Source organism: Podarcis pityusensis (assembly GCF_964106645.2).
Source record: "Podarcis pityusensis genome assembly, chromosome: 10".
Taxonomy (NCBI): domain Eukaryota; kingdom Metazoa; phylum Chordata; class Lepidosauria; order Squamata; family Lacertidae; genus Podarcis; species Podarcis pityusensis.
Window position 1 is genome coordinate 74,189,419 of NC_138035.1, and position 24,486 is coordinate 74,213,904.

General features: G+C 44.4%; 1 protein-coding gene across 3 annotated transcripts; it reads right to left on the reverse strand.

Moving 5' to 3' along the window:
* Nucleotides 1-274: 274 nt before the first annotated feature.
* MCM10 (minichromosome maintenance 10 replication initiation factor) lies at nucleotides 275-23,964 on the reverse strand. Of its 3 annotated transcripts, none has more exons than XM_081023548.1 (20): nucleotides 23,919-23,964; nucleotides 22,980-23,026; nucleotides 22,233-22,550; nucleotides 20,702-20,806; nucleotides 19,744-19,872; nucleotides 18,711-18,882; nucleotides 17,887-18,052; nucleotides 17,163-17,330; nucleotides 15,166-15,282; nucleotides 14,011-14,210; nucleotides 13,419-13,519; nucleotides 10,955-11,065; nucleotides 10,752-10,869; nucleotides 9,655-9,883; nucleotides 8,348-8,486; nucleotides 7,240-7,358; nucleotides 5,597-5,710; nucleotides 3,352-3,497; nucleotides 2,590-2,632; nucleotides 275-1,727 (listed from the first exon to the last, which is right to left on the reverse strand). In XM_081023548.1, the coding sequence occupies exons 2-20, from the start codon at nucleotides 22,984-22,986 to the stop codon at nucleotides 1,644-1,646; spliced, it is 2,586 nt and encodes an 861-aa protein (XP_080879674.1). In that variant the 5' UTR covers nucleotides 22,987-23,026; nucleotides 23,919-23,964; the 3' UTR covers nucleotides 275-1,643. The 3 variants fall into 3 exon arrangements, with proteins under 3 accessions (XP_080879674.1, XP_080879675.1, XP_080879673.1); XM_081023549.1 differs by lacking the exon at nucleotides 23,919-23,964 and adding an exon at nucleotides 23,802-23,823; XM_081023547.1 differs by lacking the exon at nucleotides 23,919-23,964 and having other exon boundaries at nucleotides 19,777-19,872.
* Nucleotides 23,965-24,486: the final 522 nt, after the last annotated feature.

Here is a 24,486-nt window from a genome sequence, read left to right on the forward strand (position 1 = left end):
ATCTACTTGCACTTTGACGTGCTTTCAAACTGCTAGGTTGGCAGGAGCACTGGTTCACTGAACAAAATACAGTAGTGATTGAAGGAAACAATGGGAGCTCACCCCATCGTGGGGATTCTGATTGGCAAGCCCAAGAGGCCCAGTGGTTTAGACCACAGCGCTACCCGCGTCCCATAATTATGGTACTTGAGGGCAAAGCAAGTCATTCTGCCTTGTTCAAAACTTCCAAAAGAAAGAGGGAGGGGAAGTAAGAAACTCAAAGCACCTCAACACAGATTTTTATGGGTGTTTATTGTAAACAATATATGTTGGGCTGTTTAGGCCCTCTTTGTACATTTTACAATGCTGCATATACACCAGGCTCCAATACAACCGGGTGACATTTTCAATCACAGCACTGTGGTTAAGATATTTACAGTTTTCAAGAGATTCCAGTAACAATAAGATGCCAAGAAACTGTACCCCACTGGTTCACTGAACAAAATACAGTAGTGATTGAAGGAAACACTTTTGATATTCACAGTACATATGGGCACAATTGAAAGGGAAGCAAATTAATTAGTGATAACTGATGAATAGATAAGAACGTTTCTAAGCCACATCTCAAAGTCCCTCTCTACATAATGTCACAAGGGAAGACAGAAGAGCCAACTTGGCATACATTCAGAAAAAAGTCCTTTGTTTTATGAGGTTTTAGCTCCATTTCACACAGCCGTATCTTCTAATTTTGGGGATTCCATTGTTTCTTGCTGTGTTTAATAAGAAACCTTATAGCCATTTGGAGAGAAGAAATACAGGTTTTTCTGACCGCTTCCACAGAAGATCATGTTTTTGCAGCAGACCGTTCACAGTCTGAAACAGCCTGTACCCCTCTAAACTATTGATAAAAGATTCCAGCCCAAATTTAGAAGAATTTTTAAACGTTAAGCTAGATAAAAAAAGTTTTAAAAGCAAAGGCAATAAAAACAAGGTAACTTGCCTCACTAAAAATCACAAACTACTTTCCCCTTCAATAGGAAAATTATTCTAGGTGGGTATTTGGGGAAATACGTTAGTGTGGAGAGCATATTACAAATATATAAACAGTCACACAGTTTGGTGTAAGTTCTAGAAATAAAAAGGACTATTTAATGCTGATATCGCTCTCTAGACATGGGCCTAGTCTGGTCAATATTTCTTGTGGCACTTCTGAGGTAATGTCAGATAATACAGCTGAATTTGGCTACAGTTACATTAGCAGAAACTGCAGTTTCAAAGAGGCACCCTCTAATTCATTGGAAAACATACAACACGCAGTCTAGGAAAATAGCTCTGTCTTCTGACATCAAGTGACAAGCAATTCCTAAAGAATGACGGGTTCACCCATTCAACATTACAGACTGAGCAAAGACAGCCCAAAGCAAAGGATCATTCAGACTTCATGAAGGAAAGGTGGTTGGGGGTCTCTAGGGCTGAATCCTGGCCACATCCATCTCACTGAACTGGATGGGGCTTACTGTCAGGTAAGTGGGGTTACTACTGCAGTCTGTGTCTTTCAGAAGGAACTCCTCAGTCATTCTGAAACGCAGAGCTACTTGCACCTTTCCAGACATGAGAGATAAATTCAAAAGGCAAGTGTAAATGAGAGAAAGAACTTTTCATAGCTATTTTATACTGCTGAGGAATCGCGGTTGTTCTTCCCCTCTTGGTAAAAGAGTTTCTGCACCAATCTTGGGACCTTTCTTCTCCTAGAAAGGAGAAACGTGCAATGAGGTTGTGTCCAATATGGTAGAATAAAAGCCAGCTCAATAAATAATTCTCAATAAATTATCAAGAAGCAAAACACAGGGATACAATTTTCTTCAGGTAAAACTCACCAGAAAGTTCACCTGCTATGCAATCCTCATTCATTTCAGTGAGGCTCACACAGGAGAACACCCCAGGGGATTATAGATATAAACCAACTAGTATAGGAGGACAATTCCAAAGATGGAACTCCTCTCCCCCTTCCTCAGCTCAGCTCCCAGCCTAGGCCCAATGGAGAGGACTACTCAGCTCTTCCCTCACTCGCTTCCCCTCAGGCCTAATCGCTGTGCATATTCCAGGAGTTTTACTTGAAAAGCAGTACATAAAGATAAGGTTCTTAGGATGAGCTGCAGCCTGCAAGGGCCATTGGTGTGTATGGGGCCATTTCTGGGAGGGTCCCAGCACACAGGGAGGCCTAATCCTTCCCTCCTCAGATGCTATTAGGATTTCCCCCAGCGCCAATCAAGCTTGTAAAAGTTGAGCTCTCAGAAGCATCATTGGGTCCCAGGAGGTTTTTCTAAAAGCTCAGTTGCTCTGGGGCAGGAGCGGGAAGAAGAAACAGATGAGGGAAGGAGGGGAGGGGAAAGGAAAATGGAACGGATGGCTGTGTGTGTGTGTGTGTGGGGGTGACTGTCTCTGGCTCCAGCCACACCCGCCACTGGCATGCCACCCCTAAGTATGTTCCTAATGAGGGACCCTTGGGCTGATAAAAGGGACAAAGTGGGACTAAATGGAAAAAATTAAAATAAACCACAGCTTCCCCAGCTTCTTAATGTAGGTAGACAGTCTTGGGTTTACTCTTACCTTGAGCATTCCATCACGTTCCCATTTAAAGAGACCACAATTGCTGAAAAGGGAAGACAGAAAAATCAGGGTTGCTTCAGCAGCTGTTGGTAGCAGAGCTGCACCAAACTGTTTTAAGGTTTCATTTCCTACATGAACGTTACCATTTAAGTGTCCACCCCCCCCCCCATTCCACTGCTCTGGGCATTATCTTCATGCCTCTTCATAGCCATTTCTCATTGGAAAGGACTGCCTAGACCACTGGTCTCAAACTTTTCTCTCCGGGCCGCACTGGCAGAATAAAATCTGCTTGCATCACATCCAATGTTTTATTGACAAGAAAGACAGTTGGAAAACACAACTAGGATTGTCCACGGTATCACCTGAGGCTCTTGCTCTCATTTTAAAAGGATATCTATCCATATTCTGCATATTAAAAAATTATTTTGATACTACACTATACTGCACTGAAATGTTTAAATGCTTCTTTGATTGTCCTTGAATCTTCCAGCCACTCTTGCCATCCTCTCCTGCCACACCAGGGTGGCATTCCTGAACCCTTTGAGGGCCACTGGTCTAGACAAATGGTGAAGTGAGCTCTTGCCCACCAAACAAAAATAAACAAAATGAATAAACCATATCACTATTATTTAGCAAGTCTTTTCAGAGTCTACAGCCAGGGATGAGAGATGCACGTTGACAAACCTTTGCAGACAGAATGCAGGAGGGTTGAGAGATTGTGCAACGGTCTGTTTGAGAAGGGGAGAATGCAGCTCCTCTTACCTGCAGTGTTTTTTCGGCAGCTTGTCAAGAGATATGGCTCTATTTCCACACTGACACTTGAAGAATCGCTTTACACCATCATGCCAGTGATAGTCATGATTTTGTTCCACACATGAATCCAGGAGCTTGAAATAGGTATACTTGCACTTGTGTAAAAGGGAGAGAGAGGGAAATAAAGAGTCACACACACTTTCTCCAACTTCTTCAAAGTCACTGTTGTAGTGAAAACCCAGTCCTCTGCTGTGGCAGAAGAGCAAATTACTCTGCAAACCAGAGGGAAGCAGCTATATTGTACACCTGAGAGGACATCCCATTTGAACTCTTTGCTTCTGCTCCCCCAACACTGGTCCCTCTTCCTCTTTAAGACCACCTCTGTTGCCACAGTGTAAATCCTGGCAAAATGCAGATCACACAATAGCTATCTGCATCAGTGGTGAAACTCACCAAAGGATCAGGGCATTTTAATGACGGAAAAGAGGTCCATCTTCTGCAAGTCTTAAATACAAATATGCAGCCACATCACCAGCAATTAATACAATGAAATGCTGTGTGATGGGTTTGTTCTTGGCAGCCCTGTTTAGGGAAGCTTTTAATGTTTGATGGATGACTGTATTTTAATATTTTGTTGGAAGCCGCCCAGAGTATGTATGTATGTATGTATGTATGTATGTATGTATGTATAAATAAATAAATTATTATTATTATTATTATTATTATTATTATTATTATTATTATTTTGTGTTTTTATGCTATGAACTGACCTGGGGAGCTACAGATGAAGGGTGATATGCAAATTTAATAAATAACAACAACATGCTACACTTGGACAGGGATGAGTTGGCCACTGAAAAGTTTGCTCTCTCACTCTAGCCTACCTCAAAAGGTTTCACTATTCTGGGTTATTCGGAAAGACAGGATACCAGTGTGAAAAATACAACCTGGATCTGCTTATCATTGTATTCAACAGGACTTGGCTACCAAGCTTTAGATGGTTAAGAGGCTGGAAGTGCTGGACTAGGACCTAGGAGAGCAAGGTTCAAAGCCCACTCTGCCAGGAATTATGGCTCTGCCTGCCCTCTCTCACAGGGTGGGTGTGAGGCTAAAATGGGAGAGGAGGGATGGTGCACGTCGCCTTCAGCTTCTTAGAGGAAAGATGGGGTGAGAATGTAATAATAAATAAGTAAGAGTGGGCTTTTAACGGTGAATATTCCTTTTTGGAGAGCAAACTGACCTGTGCATGAGGCCACAAGCCGAGGCGGATCCAACAAGGACATTCTCCCTCCCTGGGACTTCATGTGCTACGAGAGGCACAGGAAAGCTAAAGCTTGTTTCTTGGCACCAACCCACCCAATAATAGCTAATGCTATTATTTTTTTCAAATGCTATGGCACCTCACGGGAGGATCACTTTCCACTGACCTGGGGCTGCCTTCAAAACTCAGGTCACATCCTGATATGCTTGGGAGATGCAGTTTACGCCCCTAGCAGGATGCGCTGTGTTTTTGCAGGAGCGTGAGTACATGCAGTGCGGAGCGTGGAGTCCTTGACATGCCTTTTTGGGGTTAAGGATGGGAGGATTGCAGTTCACTTCATATTTTGGAACATACCTACCTATTTTGCCTGCCCATCAGACCCACGCATGGATCAGAATATAGATCTTCAGGTTAAGCCACATAATTGATGAACCGATTCACGCCTGCATCCATACCTGTGACCCTTCAGATGCTGCTGAAATACAACTCCCATCAGCCCCGGCAAGCATGGCCAATGGTGGGGAGGATGGGAGTAAATGCTGTCCAATAATATCTGGAGAGCCACAGGTTCCTCATCCCTGGTCCACACTGTACTTATGAGATGGCCATAAGGCTTCCTTCTCCTTTCTTTAAACATGTTGAAGCTGTAAAGAGTGCAACTACCTCCTCCGTGGCTGTGACAGAAGGGGGGGAAGGGAAGGGAAGAAGTGGTTTTAAAATGCTTATAAGTCTACAAGGGACACTGCCATCTTTTTGACTGCACAATTTCCAGGAAAGGGACTGCATGTATGATGCAGTCATTTCAAAGCAACCTTTTTTCTGTGCAGCCATGGAGGATGCCATTAGCTGTTCTAAGCAGCTGTAATCATGAAAGGAAAAGGCAGTCCTGGATCCCCTCATGAGCAGATTTCTCAAGGAAAGGTTCCTGAGGGTCAAAATGGATTTTTCATCCAACGCTGATCAAGCTGGACTTCAAGGGGCTGCTTCACTCACCGATTTGCACGTTGCAACACGGCATTTCACTTCTCGGATGCTCCGCATTTTATCTTCCATTTGCTCCTTCTTCACCAGGGGCTCAAAATAGCGTTCCTGCAGCTCAGCCTCAAACTGTGGCAGGAGGAGAGATGAAACTTTAATCTAGATGTGTAAACAGCTAATATAAAACTTGTTAACACTGTAAATGAAACTTTAAAAACCCCCACATAGCTGAAAAAATGATTTTTAGAAGCAATAAGCAATTAATTTCAATTGAATCCTCATCCTGAAATTATAAAAAGAATTTTTAAAAAAAATCACACACACAGTTGTATTTTTTAGCTTGTCCAGACCCCTTCTTGATTTTCATCCCTGAAATGCAGCCACTCTTAGAGCCAGTTCAAATATATTATGTAAATCCACTTGATCTTTCATCACTCAAAAGCCCAACATCTGACAATTTGTAACTGAACCATTCTCCCTCAAAAGGCATTGCACCCGAGGAAATCCATAAAGCTCTAACTGTGGTATCTACTATGCAATGTCTCTTTTGGAGGCAGGTTGTAAGTGTTCAACATGTATGGGTACAAAAAGGGCGCGGACACACAAAAGCCCGCAGAGAATTTCCTGATAAAGGCAACTGCATTAATATACACTTAAAAAGGAAAAATGCAGGGTCTGCTGGGTGATGCCTAAGGCAGCATGCATTTCCAAAACAACAGAAGGGAACTGATTCAGAGCTGACTCAGAGGAAGAGTGCCATCTGCTGAACAAACAGCAAAACCAGAGGCCTTGTGAAAAGACAAGGTCGGTTGTTAAAGACGAAAAGCATATATTGGGATATTTAATGGTACTCAAAGCTGAATAAAACAAATAATAAAATAAACCAGGCACCTGCTCCTCCCACTGCAAACATCAACAAATAAGACAAACGTCTGATAACAAAAAATGAAGTTGTGTAATCATGTAACAGTGGGGGTGGGGAACCTTTTTCAGCCTGTGGGCCATTCTCCCTCACAGGCACACTTGCCCAGGCCAGAGGTAAAAGCGCAGCAACAGGCAACTCACACCCACCTCACAAACAAGAGACACGGTTGCAGCTTAAGGACACATTCCAGCCAGGCAAAGCCACTTGAGGAGGGGGGAGAGCAGGGCCACTGAGGGGTCTAGTCTGGGAAGGGTCCCAAGGGGCAGACAGAGAGCCCAGGGGCCCTCATGTGGCCCCCCCCCTGCTTTGCAGACTTATGAAGAACCCATATTTTTGCCTTTGTCAGAAAAATGTTTCTCTGCATTCAGATTCTTCTTTGGTCAGCAACTACATTTCCCAGAAGTCTGCTTGGCCTTTCAATCCTTGCCACATTCTTAAAGCAGACTTCTGGGAAACGCAGTTGAGGGGTCAGATGTGAAGCCCACTGCAGTCTCTTCTCCTGCACTGAAAATGGTCAATGCTGAATTTCTGGTAGTGAATTCTGACACACAATGCAGGCCAGCAGATCAGATCAGAGTAATGCCTCTCTTGCAAAACTGTTAGGCATGTCTCTTGAAGATGACACAGTCCTATTTTCTGCTGCTGGGCAGGATCCTTTCCTCTTTACACGCTCCCAATAGCACCCACATGCAGGCATTCCCAGCCAGTTCCCTTGTATGCGGGAGGGGCTTACCTCCTTAAGGACACCCGTGTGTTTGGATCTAGCATTCAAGATCTCTTGAAATTCATCAGACTCCAAGTACGCAAGCTGCTGGCGTAGTTTCTTTCCGGCAGGTTCTGCTGCATCAACATCTACGAAAACAGAAGAGAAACATATACACGTGCTTAGCCATTATTTCCAAAGGATATTCTGCTGCAACAGAAACGAAGGTAATGCATTCCGCTGACAGTAGGTGTTGCATAGATATTGTGCCATACAAACAGAAATCTTTTACCTGTGCCTCTCTAATGTGCAGAATTTCGATTTGCTTGGGTCACCCCAGACAAAAAAAAGGGCACGCCTTTCTCCACCATGCCCTACTTATCAGATTCCTCAGGGTCATCCGGCTGGAAACTTCTGGAGACAAGGGATACCCCAGATGGGCCTTTGGTTGGATCCAACAGGGAAATTATTTCAACAATATACAGTGAATCTATTACATAACCTGCCAAGATCCTTCATTTCCCCAGTCATTCCAAGGAGCAAACTCTTGCTGCTGTGGGGGTATTTTTGGTCATGCATCTCAGCTGCAACTCTCAGGGTAAACTCAATAGGCTTGCCACTTGACAGCCAATGACTGACAACAGAGGAAAAGGGAATGAGGTAAATGGGTCTGTCAGCTAGTGGTGGGAAATGAATTTCTAAAAATGGATGAGGAAGAGAGAATTCAAAATTTGTATAAATATCTACTGGCATGAATATTGAAGCCACGGAAGGCAGCAAATTATGTTGAGGGACTTTATTCAAATGTTATGAATCAAGTTAGGAGAAGTCAGGAGAGCTATCTTCTTTTGCTACCTCAATTCTGCTCGTATAGAAACCAGTGATTTCCAGCACAGAAATCTCAGGGATTTCCACAGAGCAGGCATGTAGCCCATAACCACACATTTAAGCGAGAAAGGAAAGATGGAAGCCCGCTGCCTGTAGCCTGCGCTGTTTTCTGCCCATTGTCTCAGGGAGAAACTTCAAGCCAAACCATTCAGCTTGACACCAGCTGGTTGAAACACTGGGCTGGACCCAAGTGACTTAATTCCGATGAAAGTCTGGCTATCTTTGTAAAACGTTTCTACACTTTCCATACCTTGGGACAGAGGGATGTTTTTCTCAGCTCTCTCAGAAATCTCCGGAATGTCTAGACTGGATCGTTTCCTTTTTATGCTGTTTGGGTCCACTTTGGCGAGGACCCGGCCTTTTGCACGTAGTTTATTTATAGCTGCCATCTAAAAGCAACAAAAAAAAGACTCAAGACATGTAGCAAAAGTCAGCAATTAAAACCAGTATGAAAAGCCAGCAAGGATCACTGGAGCTGAATGTCAGTTTGAATTTCTTAGTGTAGAAAGTATTGATTTGATGTGTAATTAATTCAAGAGGGTTCTGGGAGCCTCTGGGAGCTTCTCTGTGTGAAAGAAACAAGCATAAGGTTCATGATGTTTGGGTTATTCCTTCAGAGAAGCTGAGTACAGCTGCTTTAAACTGGTCCTATTATCTTTCTCTCAAGGTCATGCTGACTATAATAATAGGCCAGAAGGAGCCTGGGGTTCACTTTCACTTTCTATCTCTTTTCCTTCTGGTGCAGCGTTCTGTACAAAGTATGCTTCGTGTTAAGGTTTAGTCTTATTATACTGTAAGCTTAAGTTAAGTCTGCTGCAACTGGATTTCTTATGGACAGTTCCAATCCTGAATGTATTGGATTTGTGACCATTATGCTCATTTGCCTTCAGTAGCAGTAAAGCTCTGCTAGATGAAATATAATTGCCTCTGTCTATTTCTTGGGAACCCGGCAATGTGTTTAAGTTTTTACTCTGCTCACTATACACTGGAATCTGCTCTGGATCAATACTGAGTAGACTTTAAATGTCACTGAAGACCATATAACCCCTTCTCACAGCTCTACTGTGCTTGTGGAAACTAGGCCAATGCTTGTTCTCCATCACACACAAATATCACCCACCCACAAACACCCCATTGCACAGATCAGACACCCCCCCCCCCAATCCTGGGAACTGTAGTTTGTGAAGGCCGCTGTGATAAGTTACAAAACTCACATAATTACTTTCCTGTTTATCAACTAAATTGGCTAAAAGTCTATTACAACTGAACATACAAGGCAAAAGCTACAATCGAAATAATCATTTTAAAATAATAAAACCCATCCTATTATTGTCTTTTAGCACAGTGTATGTCCAGTCCTGAAAACTCCCACAGTCCTTTGTGCTGGGCTAAAAAGCTGGCAACCTTATCACAAATCTTTGACAACCCAATGGTTGGTCTCCAAGCCCACCTGGAATGACGAAGTTACAAGCTATTAGCAGCTTGACTGATCCTTGTACTATGACTCTGCACCCCACCCATGGGGCAGCAGTTAGGGAGAATTTGAGGAGCTGATACCTTTTTAGCTTCTGCCAAGCCATTCAGTTTGGGCACCGGAGGAGGCAAACTATCAAAGAAGAGAACATCGTCTCCTTCAGAGAAGCCTGTACCAAGTCTAGGAGTTTCGGGGCTTGACAGTTTGGCAGCTTTGGGAAACTCTGCCGCGGGAGTTGGAGAGCGTAGCACCGCTGGTCCTGAGGAAGGTGGCATTGCTGCCACAGTTGCATGACTTGTATTTTGAAGAAACCTTAAACAAAGGGACAAAATCCATTATCATCTTGCTTGGGGAGGCGCCAGATGAGCCCCTGGCGCCAGATGAGCCCCTGAGAGCACATCTTAAGGCTCTCCTACCTGCCCCACCTCCCAGGCTACATGTGATGACAGGTGTGGGGCAGGTGGGCATGGTTTGGGTAAACGGCCTTGCAGGCCAAATTGGGACACTTGTTGGGTCTCATTAACCCCAATCCCTGTGATACACAATAAAGGGCCAGATGGACAATAGATCTGGCTTGATAGAAGGCAGATTCCTATGATCCAGTTTGGATTTTACTGGAGGCTTTTCCCCCCTTTTGTTCATGATATGCTAACTTCAACTTTCCTTGGTATGCTTCCTTAACATGTTAGTTAGTTTGGAAAATGGAAGGATATTTTTTAATGGTTTTATGGGCTTCTGCGCTGGTTCTTTAAAAAATTGGATTGGATTTTATTCTGTGAGTCATCTTGAGACATCTGCATAAAGGGACCAACAAGTTGAGTAAACAGTAAAAATAAATAAAAATGTATTATATATGCTAGATATTTAATATTGGATTTGAAATAGCATGGATAGCACCTAGGTCTTACTCAGAGCTGACTCACTTAAATTAATAGATGCTGGATAGCTTAGTTGGTAGAGCATGAGTCTCTTAAATGTCAGGCTGTGCATTCAAGCCCCACGTTGGGGAAAAGATTCCTGCATTGCAGAGGGTTGGACTAGATGGCTCACATGGTCCCTTCCAACTCTACAGTTCTATGATTCGAAGTTACTTAGTGTATCACACCTACAGTGAATAACACTGAAAAAGCAGCAGTTTGGGCTACTGAACCATGTCCTCACATGACTATCATGGTGTTACCTCTTCTGCATCTCTTCAGACCTCCTTTTCCTGGCTTCCAGCATTTGCTGCTTCTGCTGCTTAATCAGTGCTGAAGCAGAGATGGACTGGAATGCTGGATTTTGCTTCCCAACAGATACTGGGGAGGACATAAATAAAGTTGTAGGTGAGTCAGATGTTGCTCAGCAGGAGTCAAATAGGTTGCTTTCCCCCCGCAGACATACCTGGTGCACTGGCTTTGGCTAGGTGTTTATTCAGGTTCCTTGCTCCAAAAGAGGGCATTGACAATAGTTCTTTGAATTCCTCTGAACATGGCAAAGGTTGTTTTGGCAAACCTGAAACAGAACATGCAATGTAACAATGCAGCAGACTCACAGACGAGTCACAGGTGGTTGATGACGCTGAGTCCTGCTTGCCCTTCAAAGAAAATTCAAAACAAATTTCTAGCCCTCAGGAGATATTTAAAACTGGACAAGTGAACCATCTCTACTAAAACTGCAGAAGCCTGTGAGCTAGCTAAATAGATCTCCATTGGTTGGCAACTCTGAGGCAATGCAGCTCAAGGAACACAACTCGTGTGTTGTGACTAGTCAAAATTATACTACTCGAAGCACACACAAAGAAGCCTAAACCTGGGATGAAAGCAGCACACAGATTAAGAACAGCCTAGGCCAGTGGTGGCGAACCTATGGCACGCGTGTCCGAGAGCTCCTGGCCACTTCCCCCCCGTGGGGGGGGGGGGAATAGAGGAAGGCTCCTGCAATGCCGTTGTCAAGCCTGCAGCTCTGCCTCCTGTAGGGGTGGGAGGAGGAGGAGGAGGAGAGGAGGGCTTGCAGGGCACCGCAACCAAACCAGAGGCTGCCTCTGGACTGACTCCGCCTCCCCGCCGTCAAGTCTGGTTGTGCCCAACCTGCCTTCCTGCTCTGCTCTTGGGCGCGTTTAGAGCCACGCGACACTGGCATGCGAGCGAGGTGCGGAGCAGGTGTGACTTTCGATGCTCCATGGCTTCTCTCCAGTCTGTTTCTACTCAGGAGTAAGTTGCCTTAAGTTCAACAGGGTTTAACTCCCAGGTCAGTCAGTAAGCATATAAAGATAGCAATCTAAGAAGGGACTGCTAGGTTTATATGTTCGCTGGGCTGTCCCACAGAAGCCAACAAAGGAATTCATTCCGTAGAGGCTGCGATCAAATGGCAGCTGAATAAGTGGCAAAATTATTATTATTATTATTATTAATTATTTTTAACCCGCCAGTCTGGCTGGGTTTCCCCAGCCACTTGGGGTGGCTTCCAACAGAATGTTAAAAACAGGGGGGGGGGGAACTTCAAATGCAAAATACTTTGCTGAACAGGGCTGCCTTCAGATGTCTTCTAAAAGTCAAACAGTTGTTTATTTCTTTGACATCTGATGCAAAGACAGGGCTCATAATGAAGCTCAAGCCTTCTTTCTTTGGGGGGAATATATATATATTATTTATACACACACACACATTTGTATGTGCGTACACAGACGATTATTATCCCAAATTAACAACTGGGAGAGGGTGGCTCTTAGTATAGCCCTCCAGTGCACACTAGTGCAGTGGCCAAAATGGTGGAACCTTCTGGGAAAAGTGTATTTCAGAGGTTTGATGGCTCATAACACCAATTTTTTTTTGAATAATACCAGTGCTTTTTTACGTGGGGACACATACCCCTAAACATTTTGTGAATTTAACAGGAGAAGAAATTCACTGTATTTATTTTTCCCAATTTGAACTGATTTTCTTGAGTCAAAATTAGAGTACTCCTAAACATTTTTAAAGGAAAAAAAGCACAGTTATGTCATAAAATTATATATGAATGGAAAGATAACTTAATGAAGAATGTTATGTAATAACTTTTATGAAGGATTATTTATTACACCAGCAGTCATAAAGAAGAAATGTGAAACACACAGAAAAAATGAGATACAGTCATACCTCTAGTTACGTACCGCTCTGGTTACGCAACTTTCAGGTTATAAAGGTGGCAAACCCAGAAGTGTTTACTTCTGGGTTTGCCTGCGCTTTGCGCAGAAGCAATCTACGCACTTTGCGCATGTGCAGTGGCGGCGCTCTACTTACGGACTTTTCAGGGTGCGAACGGCACCCCGGAACAGATTGCGTTCGTAAGTAGAGGTACCACTGTATACAGGTTAAATTGCCGTCTTGGCACTTTGTGATAAATAAGTGGTTTTGGGTTGCAGTTTGGGCACTTGATCGCTAAAAGGTTGGTCACCACTGGCCTAGGCATACTTTTCAAATTGGGAGCCTGCCTTGGAAATATACTTGTTCTTCCTTAGTTAGTCTCTGGAACATCTCCTCCCTCTCTCTTCCCTTTGAAGTATTAACCATGGTATCTTGCTACCTGTGAATCAAAAATAACCATCATGAACACCAGCCAAGTTTCATTCATGAGCCACAATTTGAAACAGGTTTTGAGGAAACATGGTTAGGGTTGGCCATGGCTTGTGCCAGTCTTCAAGTAACACAAAAACCTGACAGAGAAAGGGAGAGGGTGAAAGATTATACATTCCCAAGGCTGGCTCCCAACTGCAAACCATGGTTTACAGAGTCTCCTGCACAACCGACTGAGCTATCCATGTTTGATGGATATTAAAGACATTTTACAGCAAGGGGACATTTTAAGAAAACAGAAGAGAACGTGTTACCCAGTTTCTGCTTGGTCTCCTGTAGAACTGCATCAACTCCTCTTACAACCAAACTGGACAGAGTTGTTTGGATTTTCTTCTTTGGGGCGGCAGCTGCTGCACTGAAGAAGTAAAGCAGAGCGCAACTCAACAGAGGGAATGACACCACCCATATAAGGGGAATCACCGTGGTTGTGATTATAGTAGGGTAGTCAAAAACTGTGCCTAATTATCTGTTTTTTACTATCCAGTTGCATTCTGTGGGCCATTTACAGCATGTAGAGACCAATAAACCAACCACTAAAAACTCCAGCAACACAAAACATATAACACAATGTGGAGCTGCAGTTAAACATTTTGCACCAGCACAAGTCCACGGAGTCTTCCATACAAAGGGAAAATTTACTTTTGCCTCTGGCCTTGCTCATCGCCAATCTGTGGCCCCAGAAGGTTGCCCAAGTGAGAATGTGGTCCTCTGGCTGAAAAGGTCCCCCGCCCCTGTTTTAAACTGATCTAATAAAGTTAAATTCAGAAAAAAATGCAAGTGAACAACGTTCACATTCATCCGGAAGGGAACTTCCACAGAAGGACACTGAGATGTAGTTTCTCTTACGCTGAAGCTGCATAAGCAGCTGAGGAAACCCCGCCGTAGTAAAAGCCATCCTGACAAAGCCTCTCTTTCAAGCCAAGGCTCTTCTTTGCTGTTCTCTTCGGAGCTCGGGAATCTGAGAAGGTCGACTGCAGGTCCGCCCGCTTTGAACTGAGCCGCCGGTACTGGGACTGGACATGGTACTGGCAATATTCACATTCATTCTGAAGAAAGAGAAAGACGAGAGAGTTCGTCCTTGTGTACTTGTCACAACAGAGCAAAATATGAGAAAAGGAAACATGCTTCTGTTTGCAGACGCATTGGGCTCTAGTGGAAATCAGAAGCTACGGGCAAACACTAAGCTTGAAAAAGTAAGGCGCCAGTTGTCTCTGAGATGCCTTGCGGAAAACAACTAACAAAAATAATTATAATTAAAATACAAAGAACTATAGCCGTTTATGGCAGGCAGGAGTACACAAGGTGGCTTAAATCTCCTCCATGAGAAAAGCTTTGATCAAATTAAAGTCAGTCATCTCTAGCGTGTGCTGCTCCAAACCTGTAGCTACTTTCTGCAGTCTCTCAGGTTCCCGGTAGCACAGGTATTTGTACATGCAAATGGAAAAAGAGAAGAACCCGCAACTGGGAGGAGTGGTATTGATCAAGGGATTTGGGCAGGAAAAATATGGAAGGGGACACATTAGGACTGAGCAGGGAAGATTAGTTTTAGAAATCCTATTACTGTCTTCCTCTGCCCTTTCCCATCAAAACCTGGTAAATTCTCATTGGAGAGAAAAATAACAGGTGTGACTTTTGGCCATATGTTGGGTGGACAGTTTGGCCCTCCAACACACGTGAGGTCACCATCTCTGCTCTGATATAAAGGGCTACCAATATGGTGGCTGTGGGCACGTACGGTGTGTGCCAACAGAGCCTTTCCTGGTGACCACAGGGTCCCCTCCCCACTCTGAAATCAAGCTTGGAAGTAGCATTAGACTCTATGCAACACAGTAGGTTGTGGTGCCCACACCAGCTTGCAAATGTGCCCATCAGCCCCAAAAGTCAGCAACCTCTGCTATAAATTGTGACTAGCACAATCACAAAACTAAACTGTCAGCCCTCAGGTGACATCTGCACAAGCTCACACCAAGCACAGTGTAATGTCAGATGAGCTATACATACCAGGTTAACCATCTGTGCACAGGGCTCGCCATTTTTCTTCCTCGCTTTACAGGTTCCCAAGTCCATAGCCTCACCCAGAAGTAAGATCTTCTGGGGATGATCGACAGACACACACACCTAACCAGAAGAAGTACAACAAGCTTCAGAGAGATGAAGGGACTCGTCTCAGCCAGGGGCATTAGCCTTCACTGGAGGTAGTGCTTTAAGTGCCATTAGCAAGTGAAAAATTGTGTCACTGTGAGAAGTCAGTAGGGGTCCACAAATTTTGACTCTACTCGGTCACCAGTTGTTTCTAGCAAGCACCAAGGCTTGGCTTTCCCATTTCCTGCTCCGAAAAGATACAGGAAAATGTGTGTTCCTTTTGTTTGCTCCCCAGCAAAGTTGTGTTTTTTTAAATAAAAAAAAATAGATAAATAGATAGAGGGAGGGAGGGAGAATGGTAGATAGGCTGTGTATATCTGTAGCAATGCATCCCCTCTTCAAGTCATGACGGGGTCCCAGCCAAGATGCCGCCTGGTGCTATTTTGAAACAGGGACTCTCTGCTTCTTTTCATTGCCAGCAAGGGTTTCTAAAAAACATTTCAGTCAAAAAACACAATATTACTCCAATATATACTGGCAGGCACTTGCATTTTCTCCACCTCCACGCCTTTCGCCCATGGCTTGATAGCTGCCATCAGGTGAAAAGAATGCAGTTTTTCCTCAGCCTTGAGTAGGATCTCATTCAACTGGGCACCTGGATGTGACTGGGATGCCCTGACAGTAACTATTTGAGATTTAGTCCGAGGACAAACACCATGTTTTCTTTTTCATCAATGTTATCCTTTTCATACACAACATTCTTTTGAACTGAAAATAGCCAAGGATTCAGTCCAGGGCTCAAGTTAACATCATGCTATGCCAAGGGTTGTGCCACTTCTTCCTTAAAAACTTGAGAAGTGGTGGGAGGATTTTCCACACACAGGTGCATAATCCTTCCTCTGTGGGTCTATGTCATCTGCCTCCCACCCACTGCCTCATTGCTACACATCATGGTCAGGACAATTGCCATTTCCCAACAAACCCCATACCCTGCTTAACAAAAACCTCAGCAATGAGGCTGGATCAGGTCAGGTCAGGTGAGTGAGAGATCCAATAAAAAGCAGAGAGTGAAAGCGACCTCTGGATCTGTAGGGCGAGGCATTTGCAAGTAAAGAGAACTGCTTCATAGGATACTTGTTTGCAAATCAAAGCCTCCTGCAAACTTGTTACAGTTCTATTTTCTCTTAGTCAATCTCACGAGCTGCTTCCCGCAGCTAACTGCCACCAGGCCTCATCTCCCGAACAATAACTTGAAGCCAGCCAGTATGATCAGAGCTGCACTGTTCAGCTATGCTATTTGCCTTTACAGAGGTTTCCACAGTGCTATGTACCCTCCGCAAAGGGGATACAAAGGCACAGCCCTTGCTTCCCTCGTAGTCAAAGACCCTCCAGGGACTGAGCAGCCATCAAGAGAGGCAAGGGGCTGCTACCTCAAGACGTAGTTAAAGAGAAGACTTCAAAGACTTCCTGTGTGACAGACGCAACTGTGGCCAAGGAGAAGGAATATTTATATGGGGAGACAGAGAAAACAAAGCATTTCCTCATCTTTTCTACACTGATGTCTATGCAAAGCGTTATACAATATGGTTGAAAGAGTTCCCTATGGAGAAATCAATAAACTGTATGTCAAAAAACCAAAATCACCTGTTTTTAAATACAGTGGTATCTCAGGTTAAGTACTTAATTCGTTCCAGAGGTCCATACTTAACCTGAAACTGTTCTTAACCTGAAGACCACTTTAGCTAATGGGGCCTCCTGCTGCCGCCGCGCCACCGGAGCACGATTTCTGTTCTCATTCTGAAGCAAAGTTCTTAACCTGAAGCACTATTTCTGGGTTAGCGGAGTCTGTAACCTGAAGCGTATGTAGCCCAAGGTACCACTGTATATATTTTATATAGAGACAGATCTACACACACCTCGTCTGATCCTTCTCTCGGTTTCATGAGATTAGCATTGAGTAGTCCTATGACCATGCCTTGCTCTGTCTTCCAGTGATCTTTGTGAACATCACCAAACAGAAACAATGAGACACAGCGGCTGAAGTTATGCAGGTCATTCAAGTGCCAGATGCTGAAGGTTCTACCCTGGATATGCAGAGTGGGAGCAAATAAAAAGAACAAAATAACTACAATCCTTTGAGTCAGCCTTAAAATAATTACCATCACCAGAGAATGTTACATACACAGCAAGATGTCTGCTGTAAAGGTGTTTAATAGCACAATCCTATGCATATTTATGCAGAAGTCCCACTGTGTTCAAGGCAGCTTGCTTCCTAGTAAGCATGCTTACGATGACCTGCTTGGGGAAGCAGCTACTTTGAATGCTTTAACCATAGCAGCCACTATGGTTTGTTTTCAGCCAAGCACTGCCTATACTCCATATACTGACCATGTGCTGCATGAGTAAGTACTTTCTTTTATCTGCCAACGTTCAGCTTCACCAGGAATGTGGAGAGGACAGCCCTACCTGGGATGGTGTTTACAGCACCAGTACTGAAATAGGGCAGAGGACAACATTCCAGGTGCCCAAGAGGACTGTAGGCTTATTCATACATTAAACAAGAATTTTGAGATGGTAACCAATTTTTTACTTCAACAAAATGTCGTACTTGAGAGGACATAACATCATAAAACCATTTACGTTATTGGAGCTCTGAGGCGTGACTTTCTTTATGATGACTCCGAACGTTACCCAGTCTGTTTCCTCAAGGTTTAATGAAGCAAGCTTGTCTTGCAATTGAGAAAGTCTAATAAACTTTCGGCCTGTCATTTTTCTTTCCATCTCAACAGAGGATACACGGGGTTTTCTGCAATGAAAACAAGGAGGAAACTATTAGAATGACAAAGGGATAGGGAAACTTCCATCAAATCCCCTCTGTGGAACTCCACTAAATACCCTGCACTCAGGGCAACAAGAGGGGCTTCATCACTAGTCTGTGTAAACATTTCCAGCCCAGGGAAAGGAGGAGTGTGGAGTTTCAAAAATACACAGAGAGCTCAGAATTTGGTGTGGGATGCAAAAATCAGCTTCCTGAGCATCTGTACTTTCATTTTTTTTTAAAAAGACACAAAGACATGTTTCTAGTTATTAAGACTAAAATATATATGCACGAAGACAATTCAGTCTCAGAACCTAACTTGTAAGCTTTTCAATGGCTGAAATCTGGTGCTTTGCACAGTCCTTTGCCATGATAAAAAGACATAAAAGGGAGGGTGGGAACGAGTTTCATTTGCTGTTGCTATTATGTAATCCTGTTTAAGTTTGAATTCAATAAAGTATTTTTTAAAAAAAATATTCAAAAGAAATGATGCACTTAATTTGCAGCTTTCATGCAGAAGTCAAAATCCATAAATCTGTGGTGCTGATTTTTAAAAATAATAATATTAGCAAGGTATCTAAACAGTTTTAGGCCACAAGTTATACTCAAGGAACAAACCCAACATTTCCCCCATAAGCTTGCTGACCTTAGCCTCAGTCCAGAGAAGGTTTCAAAGGAGACTTCTTGACTATTCACACCGGCATTCTTTGGCCCTTGGGATCTCTGACTGGTGCCCAAATCAGGTCTGTTCCCAGTCATAGACTTCAGAGGCTGAGGCGACAAACCTGAAACTGGTTTTGAAGCATGTCTTTTATTCTCTGTAAGAGGAACAGGGGAAAAACAGAAAAGTCATACCTTGTGAAAAGCACAGTTGAACTTTTTTCAGAAAAATAATCTTTGGCAAAAGCTGTGCATCATGTCACAGAGCCAAGACAGACAACTAATTCTGCATTAAAATGTTTTCACCTTCCCATCTGCTGCCAAAAGCTAGCCATTTTGAGCAACAGAGGACAAGCTAGAAGCAGAGGACACAAGAAGTCTTGGTGGCTGTGTGCTACCAGGAACCTCCGAGTACCAGCTGCTGGGGCGCCCAAGAAGGGAGGGCTGCTGTGCTCATCTCCTCTGTGCAATTTCCCACAGGTACCCAGGTGGTGAGAACTGGATGCTGGACTAGTTGGGCCGAAGTCTGATCCAGCAGGGTTCTCCGGTGTAAACACCATCTCCCTCAGCATCAGTCCCTCTTCAGCAGACACGCCTGTAATTCACACATGTACAGGCTTCCCATGCTCAACACATTTCAAATTCTGCAGGCAGAATTATATTCAGCCTGCCTGGTACATTCTTGCTGCAGAATTCACAAGGTAGTAAGCCCCTTTTCTTTAGGGGTGATCTGGGATTATGTGTGACCTTCTCCATTATAGCTCTATTCCAGAGTGAGTGGTACTAAGCACCCAGTGTAAGATTCAGGGTTGTTTTCCACTCAGTTGCAATTACTAGTCATGCTGCCAAGACATAAGATCAATTCTTCTGACAACATATCTACATTGGCAGCATCAAAAATTTTCAGCAATATTAATTTCGGAAAACAAGCAAAGTAATATTTATCATTTTTGTGAAAATGAAATTCAAAACATCGTGCATCAACTGACTTGACCGAGAACAAATATTGACTACTATACCAGACAGTGAAGGTTTCATCTTCTGGCCCTGACCTGTGTTTGCGGCCAATGCAGGACAGCTGAGCTGGGCTGAGAAACAAGGTGACTCGTGAAGCTTCCTTTGCTTTAAGGGGGCAGCAGGAGACTTACCTGGTTAAGAAATGAAAGAATATTTAAAAGACTTACAGTGCACTCTTCCACATATTTACAATACGTAATGGGGTTACTCCCTAGTTAAGTGCATTTAAAGACTGCAGCCCTAATGGCTTCCTGGATAATAAATTATGAACTGACCCAGATGGTGAAACAGAGTGTGCAAACTCAAGTTAGGGTCAGGGGTGGGCAGCCGGTGGCCTTCCAGTAGTTTGTTGGACTCCAACTTCCATCACTCCACTCCCAGCCAGCATGATCAATGGTCAGGGATGATGGTAGCTGGTGCCCAGCAACATCTGAAAGACCTCATGATTGAGTTAGACACAGCCTTACGTTCCCCAGGCATCTGAGCTAGAGCAACAGAGAAGAAACAAGCCTCTTAAATAAAACATCCTGTATATTACTAGCAAACTCAGTTCTACTCTTTATGCAGCCAAAGCAGCAGTGGAGGGATTAGCATGCAATATTTGCTGGCGTACAAAAAGATTATGTTTACTCCCAAATGGAGATGGTACATTTTGAGAGACAAGAAGCATATGTTTCCATATTTTTCAATTGGGATTTTTTGGGCCACCAATGCACCAACCTTTAAGTTCATGGGTAATATGGAAGTCTGGTTATTATCTTGATAATCTCAGGAGTGCACCAGCAATGTAGTGAATTTAACAACTTGCTCAGGCTGGCTCTTATAAAAATCCACACAATCAAATAGAATGCTTTGATATTAAAGGCTCCAAAGAGATATCACTAAGGATTACCACAATAACTTAGCAATAAGCTTGAGTTTAGATGCTGAACAGCTACATAAAACAAATTATCCAGTTACCAGAACTTTTCTTGCTAGGGGCCATGTTAGCAGGCTGCCCTATTGCTGTCTTTTGCAGTTGCTCCTGGAGTGTCTTCATCTGCTCCCGCAATTTCCTCAGTTCATCTAAGTTGAAAACAATAAATGGACATTTAAAAAGTATATCTTATTTAAATACATGGTTAATTAAACAGCCATTTGTCATTAATAAAAATAACTTAGGTAAAAAGTAAAGTGCATAACCAAAAGTCAAATTTTCACCGTGTTCCCTGTAAAGTGCCCAGCTCTCACTCCCCAAGAGCCAGGCTTTGACAGGAGAGATCGCCTGTGATATAATAGACTCCATTTAACACCGCACCATACGGGATTTCTCTCTGATCCCAAACCATCATTTCTGCCGCCTTGAACAATGTGAAATGCTTAACACAGTGGTGTCCAAACTTTTTTCAAAGAGGGCCAGATCTGATGAAGTGAAGGGCCATGAGGGCCAATAAACTGCCACAGGGGACGGATTGGGCCCCCGAAGGGGACTTTGGAAATGCCTGGCTTAACAAGTTACAGATGGGTAGCCGTGTTGGTCTGCCATAGTCGAAGTAAAAAATTCTTTCCTGTAGCACCTTAAAGACCAACTAAGTTAGTTCTTGGTATGAGCTTTCGTGTGCAAGCACACTTCTTCAGATACACTGAAACAGAAGTTGCCAGATCCTTCTATATAGTGAGAAGGTGGGGAGGGGTATTACTCAGAAGGGTGGTAGGAATGGGAGATTGGCAGATAGCTGGGATGAGCCTGCTGACGACTCTTAACGACTGTAATGGGTCTTACAGGAAAAGGCAAGGGGTGAGAACTCATTACAACTCATTACCAAACTTAAAACAATAGAGAAACCTGGTCTGAACAGAGACATCGGATTCTTATCTCATTATACATGACTAAGCCATTTCTCACCTTCTCACCCCTTGCCTTTTCCTGTAAGACCCATTACAGTCGTTAAGAGTCGTCAGCAGGCTCATCCCAGCTATCTGCCAATCTCCCATTCCTACCACCCTTCTGAGTAATACCCCTCCCCACCTTCTCACTATATAGAAGGATCTGGCAACTTCTGTTTCAGTGTATCTGAAGAAGTGTGCTTGCACACGAAAGCTCATACCAAGAACTAACTTAGTTGGTCTTTAAGGTGCTACAGGAAAGAATTTTTTACTTTGGCTTAACAAGTGTCATCACAACCACTACTCTTTCCCTAGGTCTATCCTTCCTAATCTGTGCCATGACAGAGCACAGGGATGTTTGAGTCTTGAGGCCCTTGATTATTTCCCTATCCTCCCACTTGCTTTCAAATTAAAAAGCTAGAAGGCACAGAAGGAAATCTTCCGAGAACAGAGGAGCCTAGAGCACAGCACAAAGGTCCTTCACATGAGGGCGGACTCGGCTCATGGGCCGAGGGCGGATTATGCATTGAAAATCTTTTGTATTCATAGGTATGGTTAAGACAAAAGCCTCAAGTTTGCACGGTGAGCAACTTTAAACCATCCAAAATGAAATAATGATTTTTACCTTGCAGATGTTGATTGGTCTTCTCCTTTTCGGCTAGAGAATGAGATGTTTCCTGCACAGTTTTCTCCTCCTCTTCCTCAGACAGGTCACCCACATCTCCAAACAACTCAGACACATTTTCTTTGCCGCTACTGGACTCTTCCTCGTGAGCTTCCACTTCCTCGGTATAGGATTCATCATCTTCTGCATCAAACAGCTCATTATATTCATCCGGCTCTCCATCTGTAGCCACATTAACACCATTCTCCTCACACTCCAGCCCCACAGCTGCCTCATTCTCTTCTAACAGGGAGGCTAGCAGGTCCAAGTTATCATCACCTGGAAATAAAAAGGAGCAACTTACCAGGACTCAGATGACACACAACCCCCAGCCCCAATACAATGCAAATGTGCATCTAATGAGAGCCCCGATTAGAAAACAGACAGTGCTTAATCTAGTTCCAGTATTCAAGCCAGCTCAGAAATGATGTTCCGAAAACAAATGGGGATGCAGTTCAGCAGCAGAGCACATCAAATAATTCTGCACAGGAATCCACAAAGTTCAAGTTCTTCAAGCATCCCTCCACGTGCCACAGCACTGCCATTTATCTGGCTGAAAAGAACAGAATGGGACTGCCTCCAAATCAACTGGCAACAACCTTCTCTTCCTGGCTGGTTTGTTCTACCTTGCATATGGAGCAGTGACAACATTTTCAAGTCTGGAAGAAACTGAATGGCTTTAGAAGATTAGACAAATTCAAAACTCACCATCCATATTTTTTCCAGCAGAGACTTTACTGAAGAATTCACGTACCCTAGAGACACATAAGAACACCAGTATAAACATGTAATGCCTAATAATTGAAGCTAATTTCTGTGGAGTGCCATAAAATTAAAAGGCTAGCAGAAGGTTAATGTATCACTAACATTCAAAGCGGCAGAGAAGCCATGTAGAACTAAGACCTGAGTGGAGAAGCTGAGTGGTATATATTCAATAACTGCTGGGGCTCATCAAGCCTTGCTTGATAACAACCCTTTTCAGCAGAATACACCCCAACAGTCCAATCCCCAGTGTTACTTATTCACAGAAAGTATAAATAAGTACTGTATTTTTCCGTGTATAAGACTAGGTTTTTTCCTAAAAAATAATGCCAAAAATTAGGGGTGTCTTATACACGGATACATCTCCCCCCATTTTCTTGGAGTCCCCCAAAATAGGGGGCGTCTTATAGACGAAAAATACAGTCCTCTGCCTTCCCAGCTGGAGGCAGCAGTGCTTCTGAATTCCAGCTGCTGGAAACCTCAGGAGGGGAGAGATGCTCTTGTGCTCGGATCCTGCTCCTGGGTTTCCCATAACAGGCACCTGCTTGGCGGCTGCGACAGGGATCTTCCCCTTGCCTTTCATACTCCGGCGGATCGTAGAATCCTAGGTCCGGAAGGGACCCCCAGGGTCATCTAGCCCAGCCCCCTGCGCCTGGTCCCCCAGCCTCGGGATCCGCGGCAAGCAGCACTCCTGCCCCAGACCCGGAGGCCGCGGGGCCCTCGCTGCGCCAGACCCGGGGCGGGCGGGGGGGGGGCTAGTCCAGGCACCTGAATTTGCGACGCTGCTTCGTCTTGCAGCCATTTGGGATCTGAAGGGGACCCCCCCCGGGGCCCGCCTCCAGGCCGAGGCGCCCCTGGCCTTCCCGCGCGCGGCCTCCGCCTCACCTGCGCCGCTGCGACCTCCTTCCTGGGCGCCGCGCTCCCGCCAGAATTCCCGCCGAGGCCCCGCCCCCTCGCCCGCGCATGCCCCGGAAGGGAGGCCGCGGAATCCTAGAGCTAGAAAGGGGCGGAACGGGAAGAGGCGCTCTTCAGGCTGCTAGAGAGAAAGCTTCCGGGCTCCTTCGGGAGCATTGCAAAATAATAGTAGGGTCATGATTTGCCAAACCAGGGCTCCGCATGGCGGAAGTGCCCACGAGAACAATGGAGAAGCCCAGGATTTTGACAGAGCATATGTGTCTCACACGCAGCGAGGGAGAAGGGCTGAGCCTGCGCCGGAAGGACTGTCAGGACAGCCCTGCAATGGAGTCCACTGGGTATTTCTAGTCACAGGCAGAGCTTCTTTTCTGGCGCTCCTCAAGGGTACGCAATATCAGCATCTCTTTTCCCCCAAATGTTAAAAGTGTGGCACTCGCTGTAACAACTTGCTTCGAGAAACCTGCTCTGACTCTCCAGAGTCTCTTGCATCAATGTTCCTCCTAGCAAATGTAATGGAAAAACCCCCCATACAAACCAG

Coding starts and splice junctions, on each gene's coding strand:
- MCM10 (XM_081023548.1), bottom strand. Junction 10,870..10,954: donor AGCCAAAGCCAGTGCACCAG/GTATGTCTGCGG, acceptor TGTCCTCCCCAG/TATCTGTTGGGAAGCAAAAT. Junction 9,884..10,751: donor TCTGAAGAGATGCAGAAGAG/GTAACACCATGA, acceptor CCTTTGTTTAAG/GTTTCTTCAAAATACAAGTC.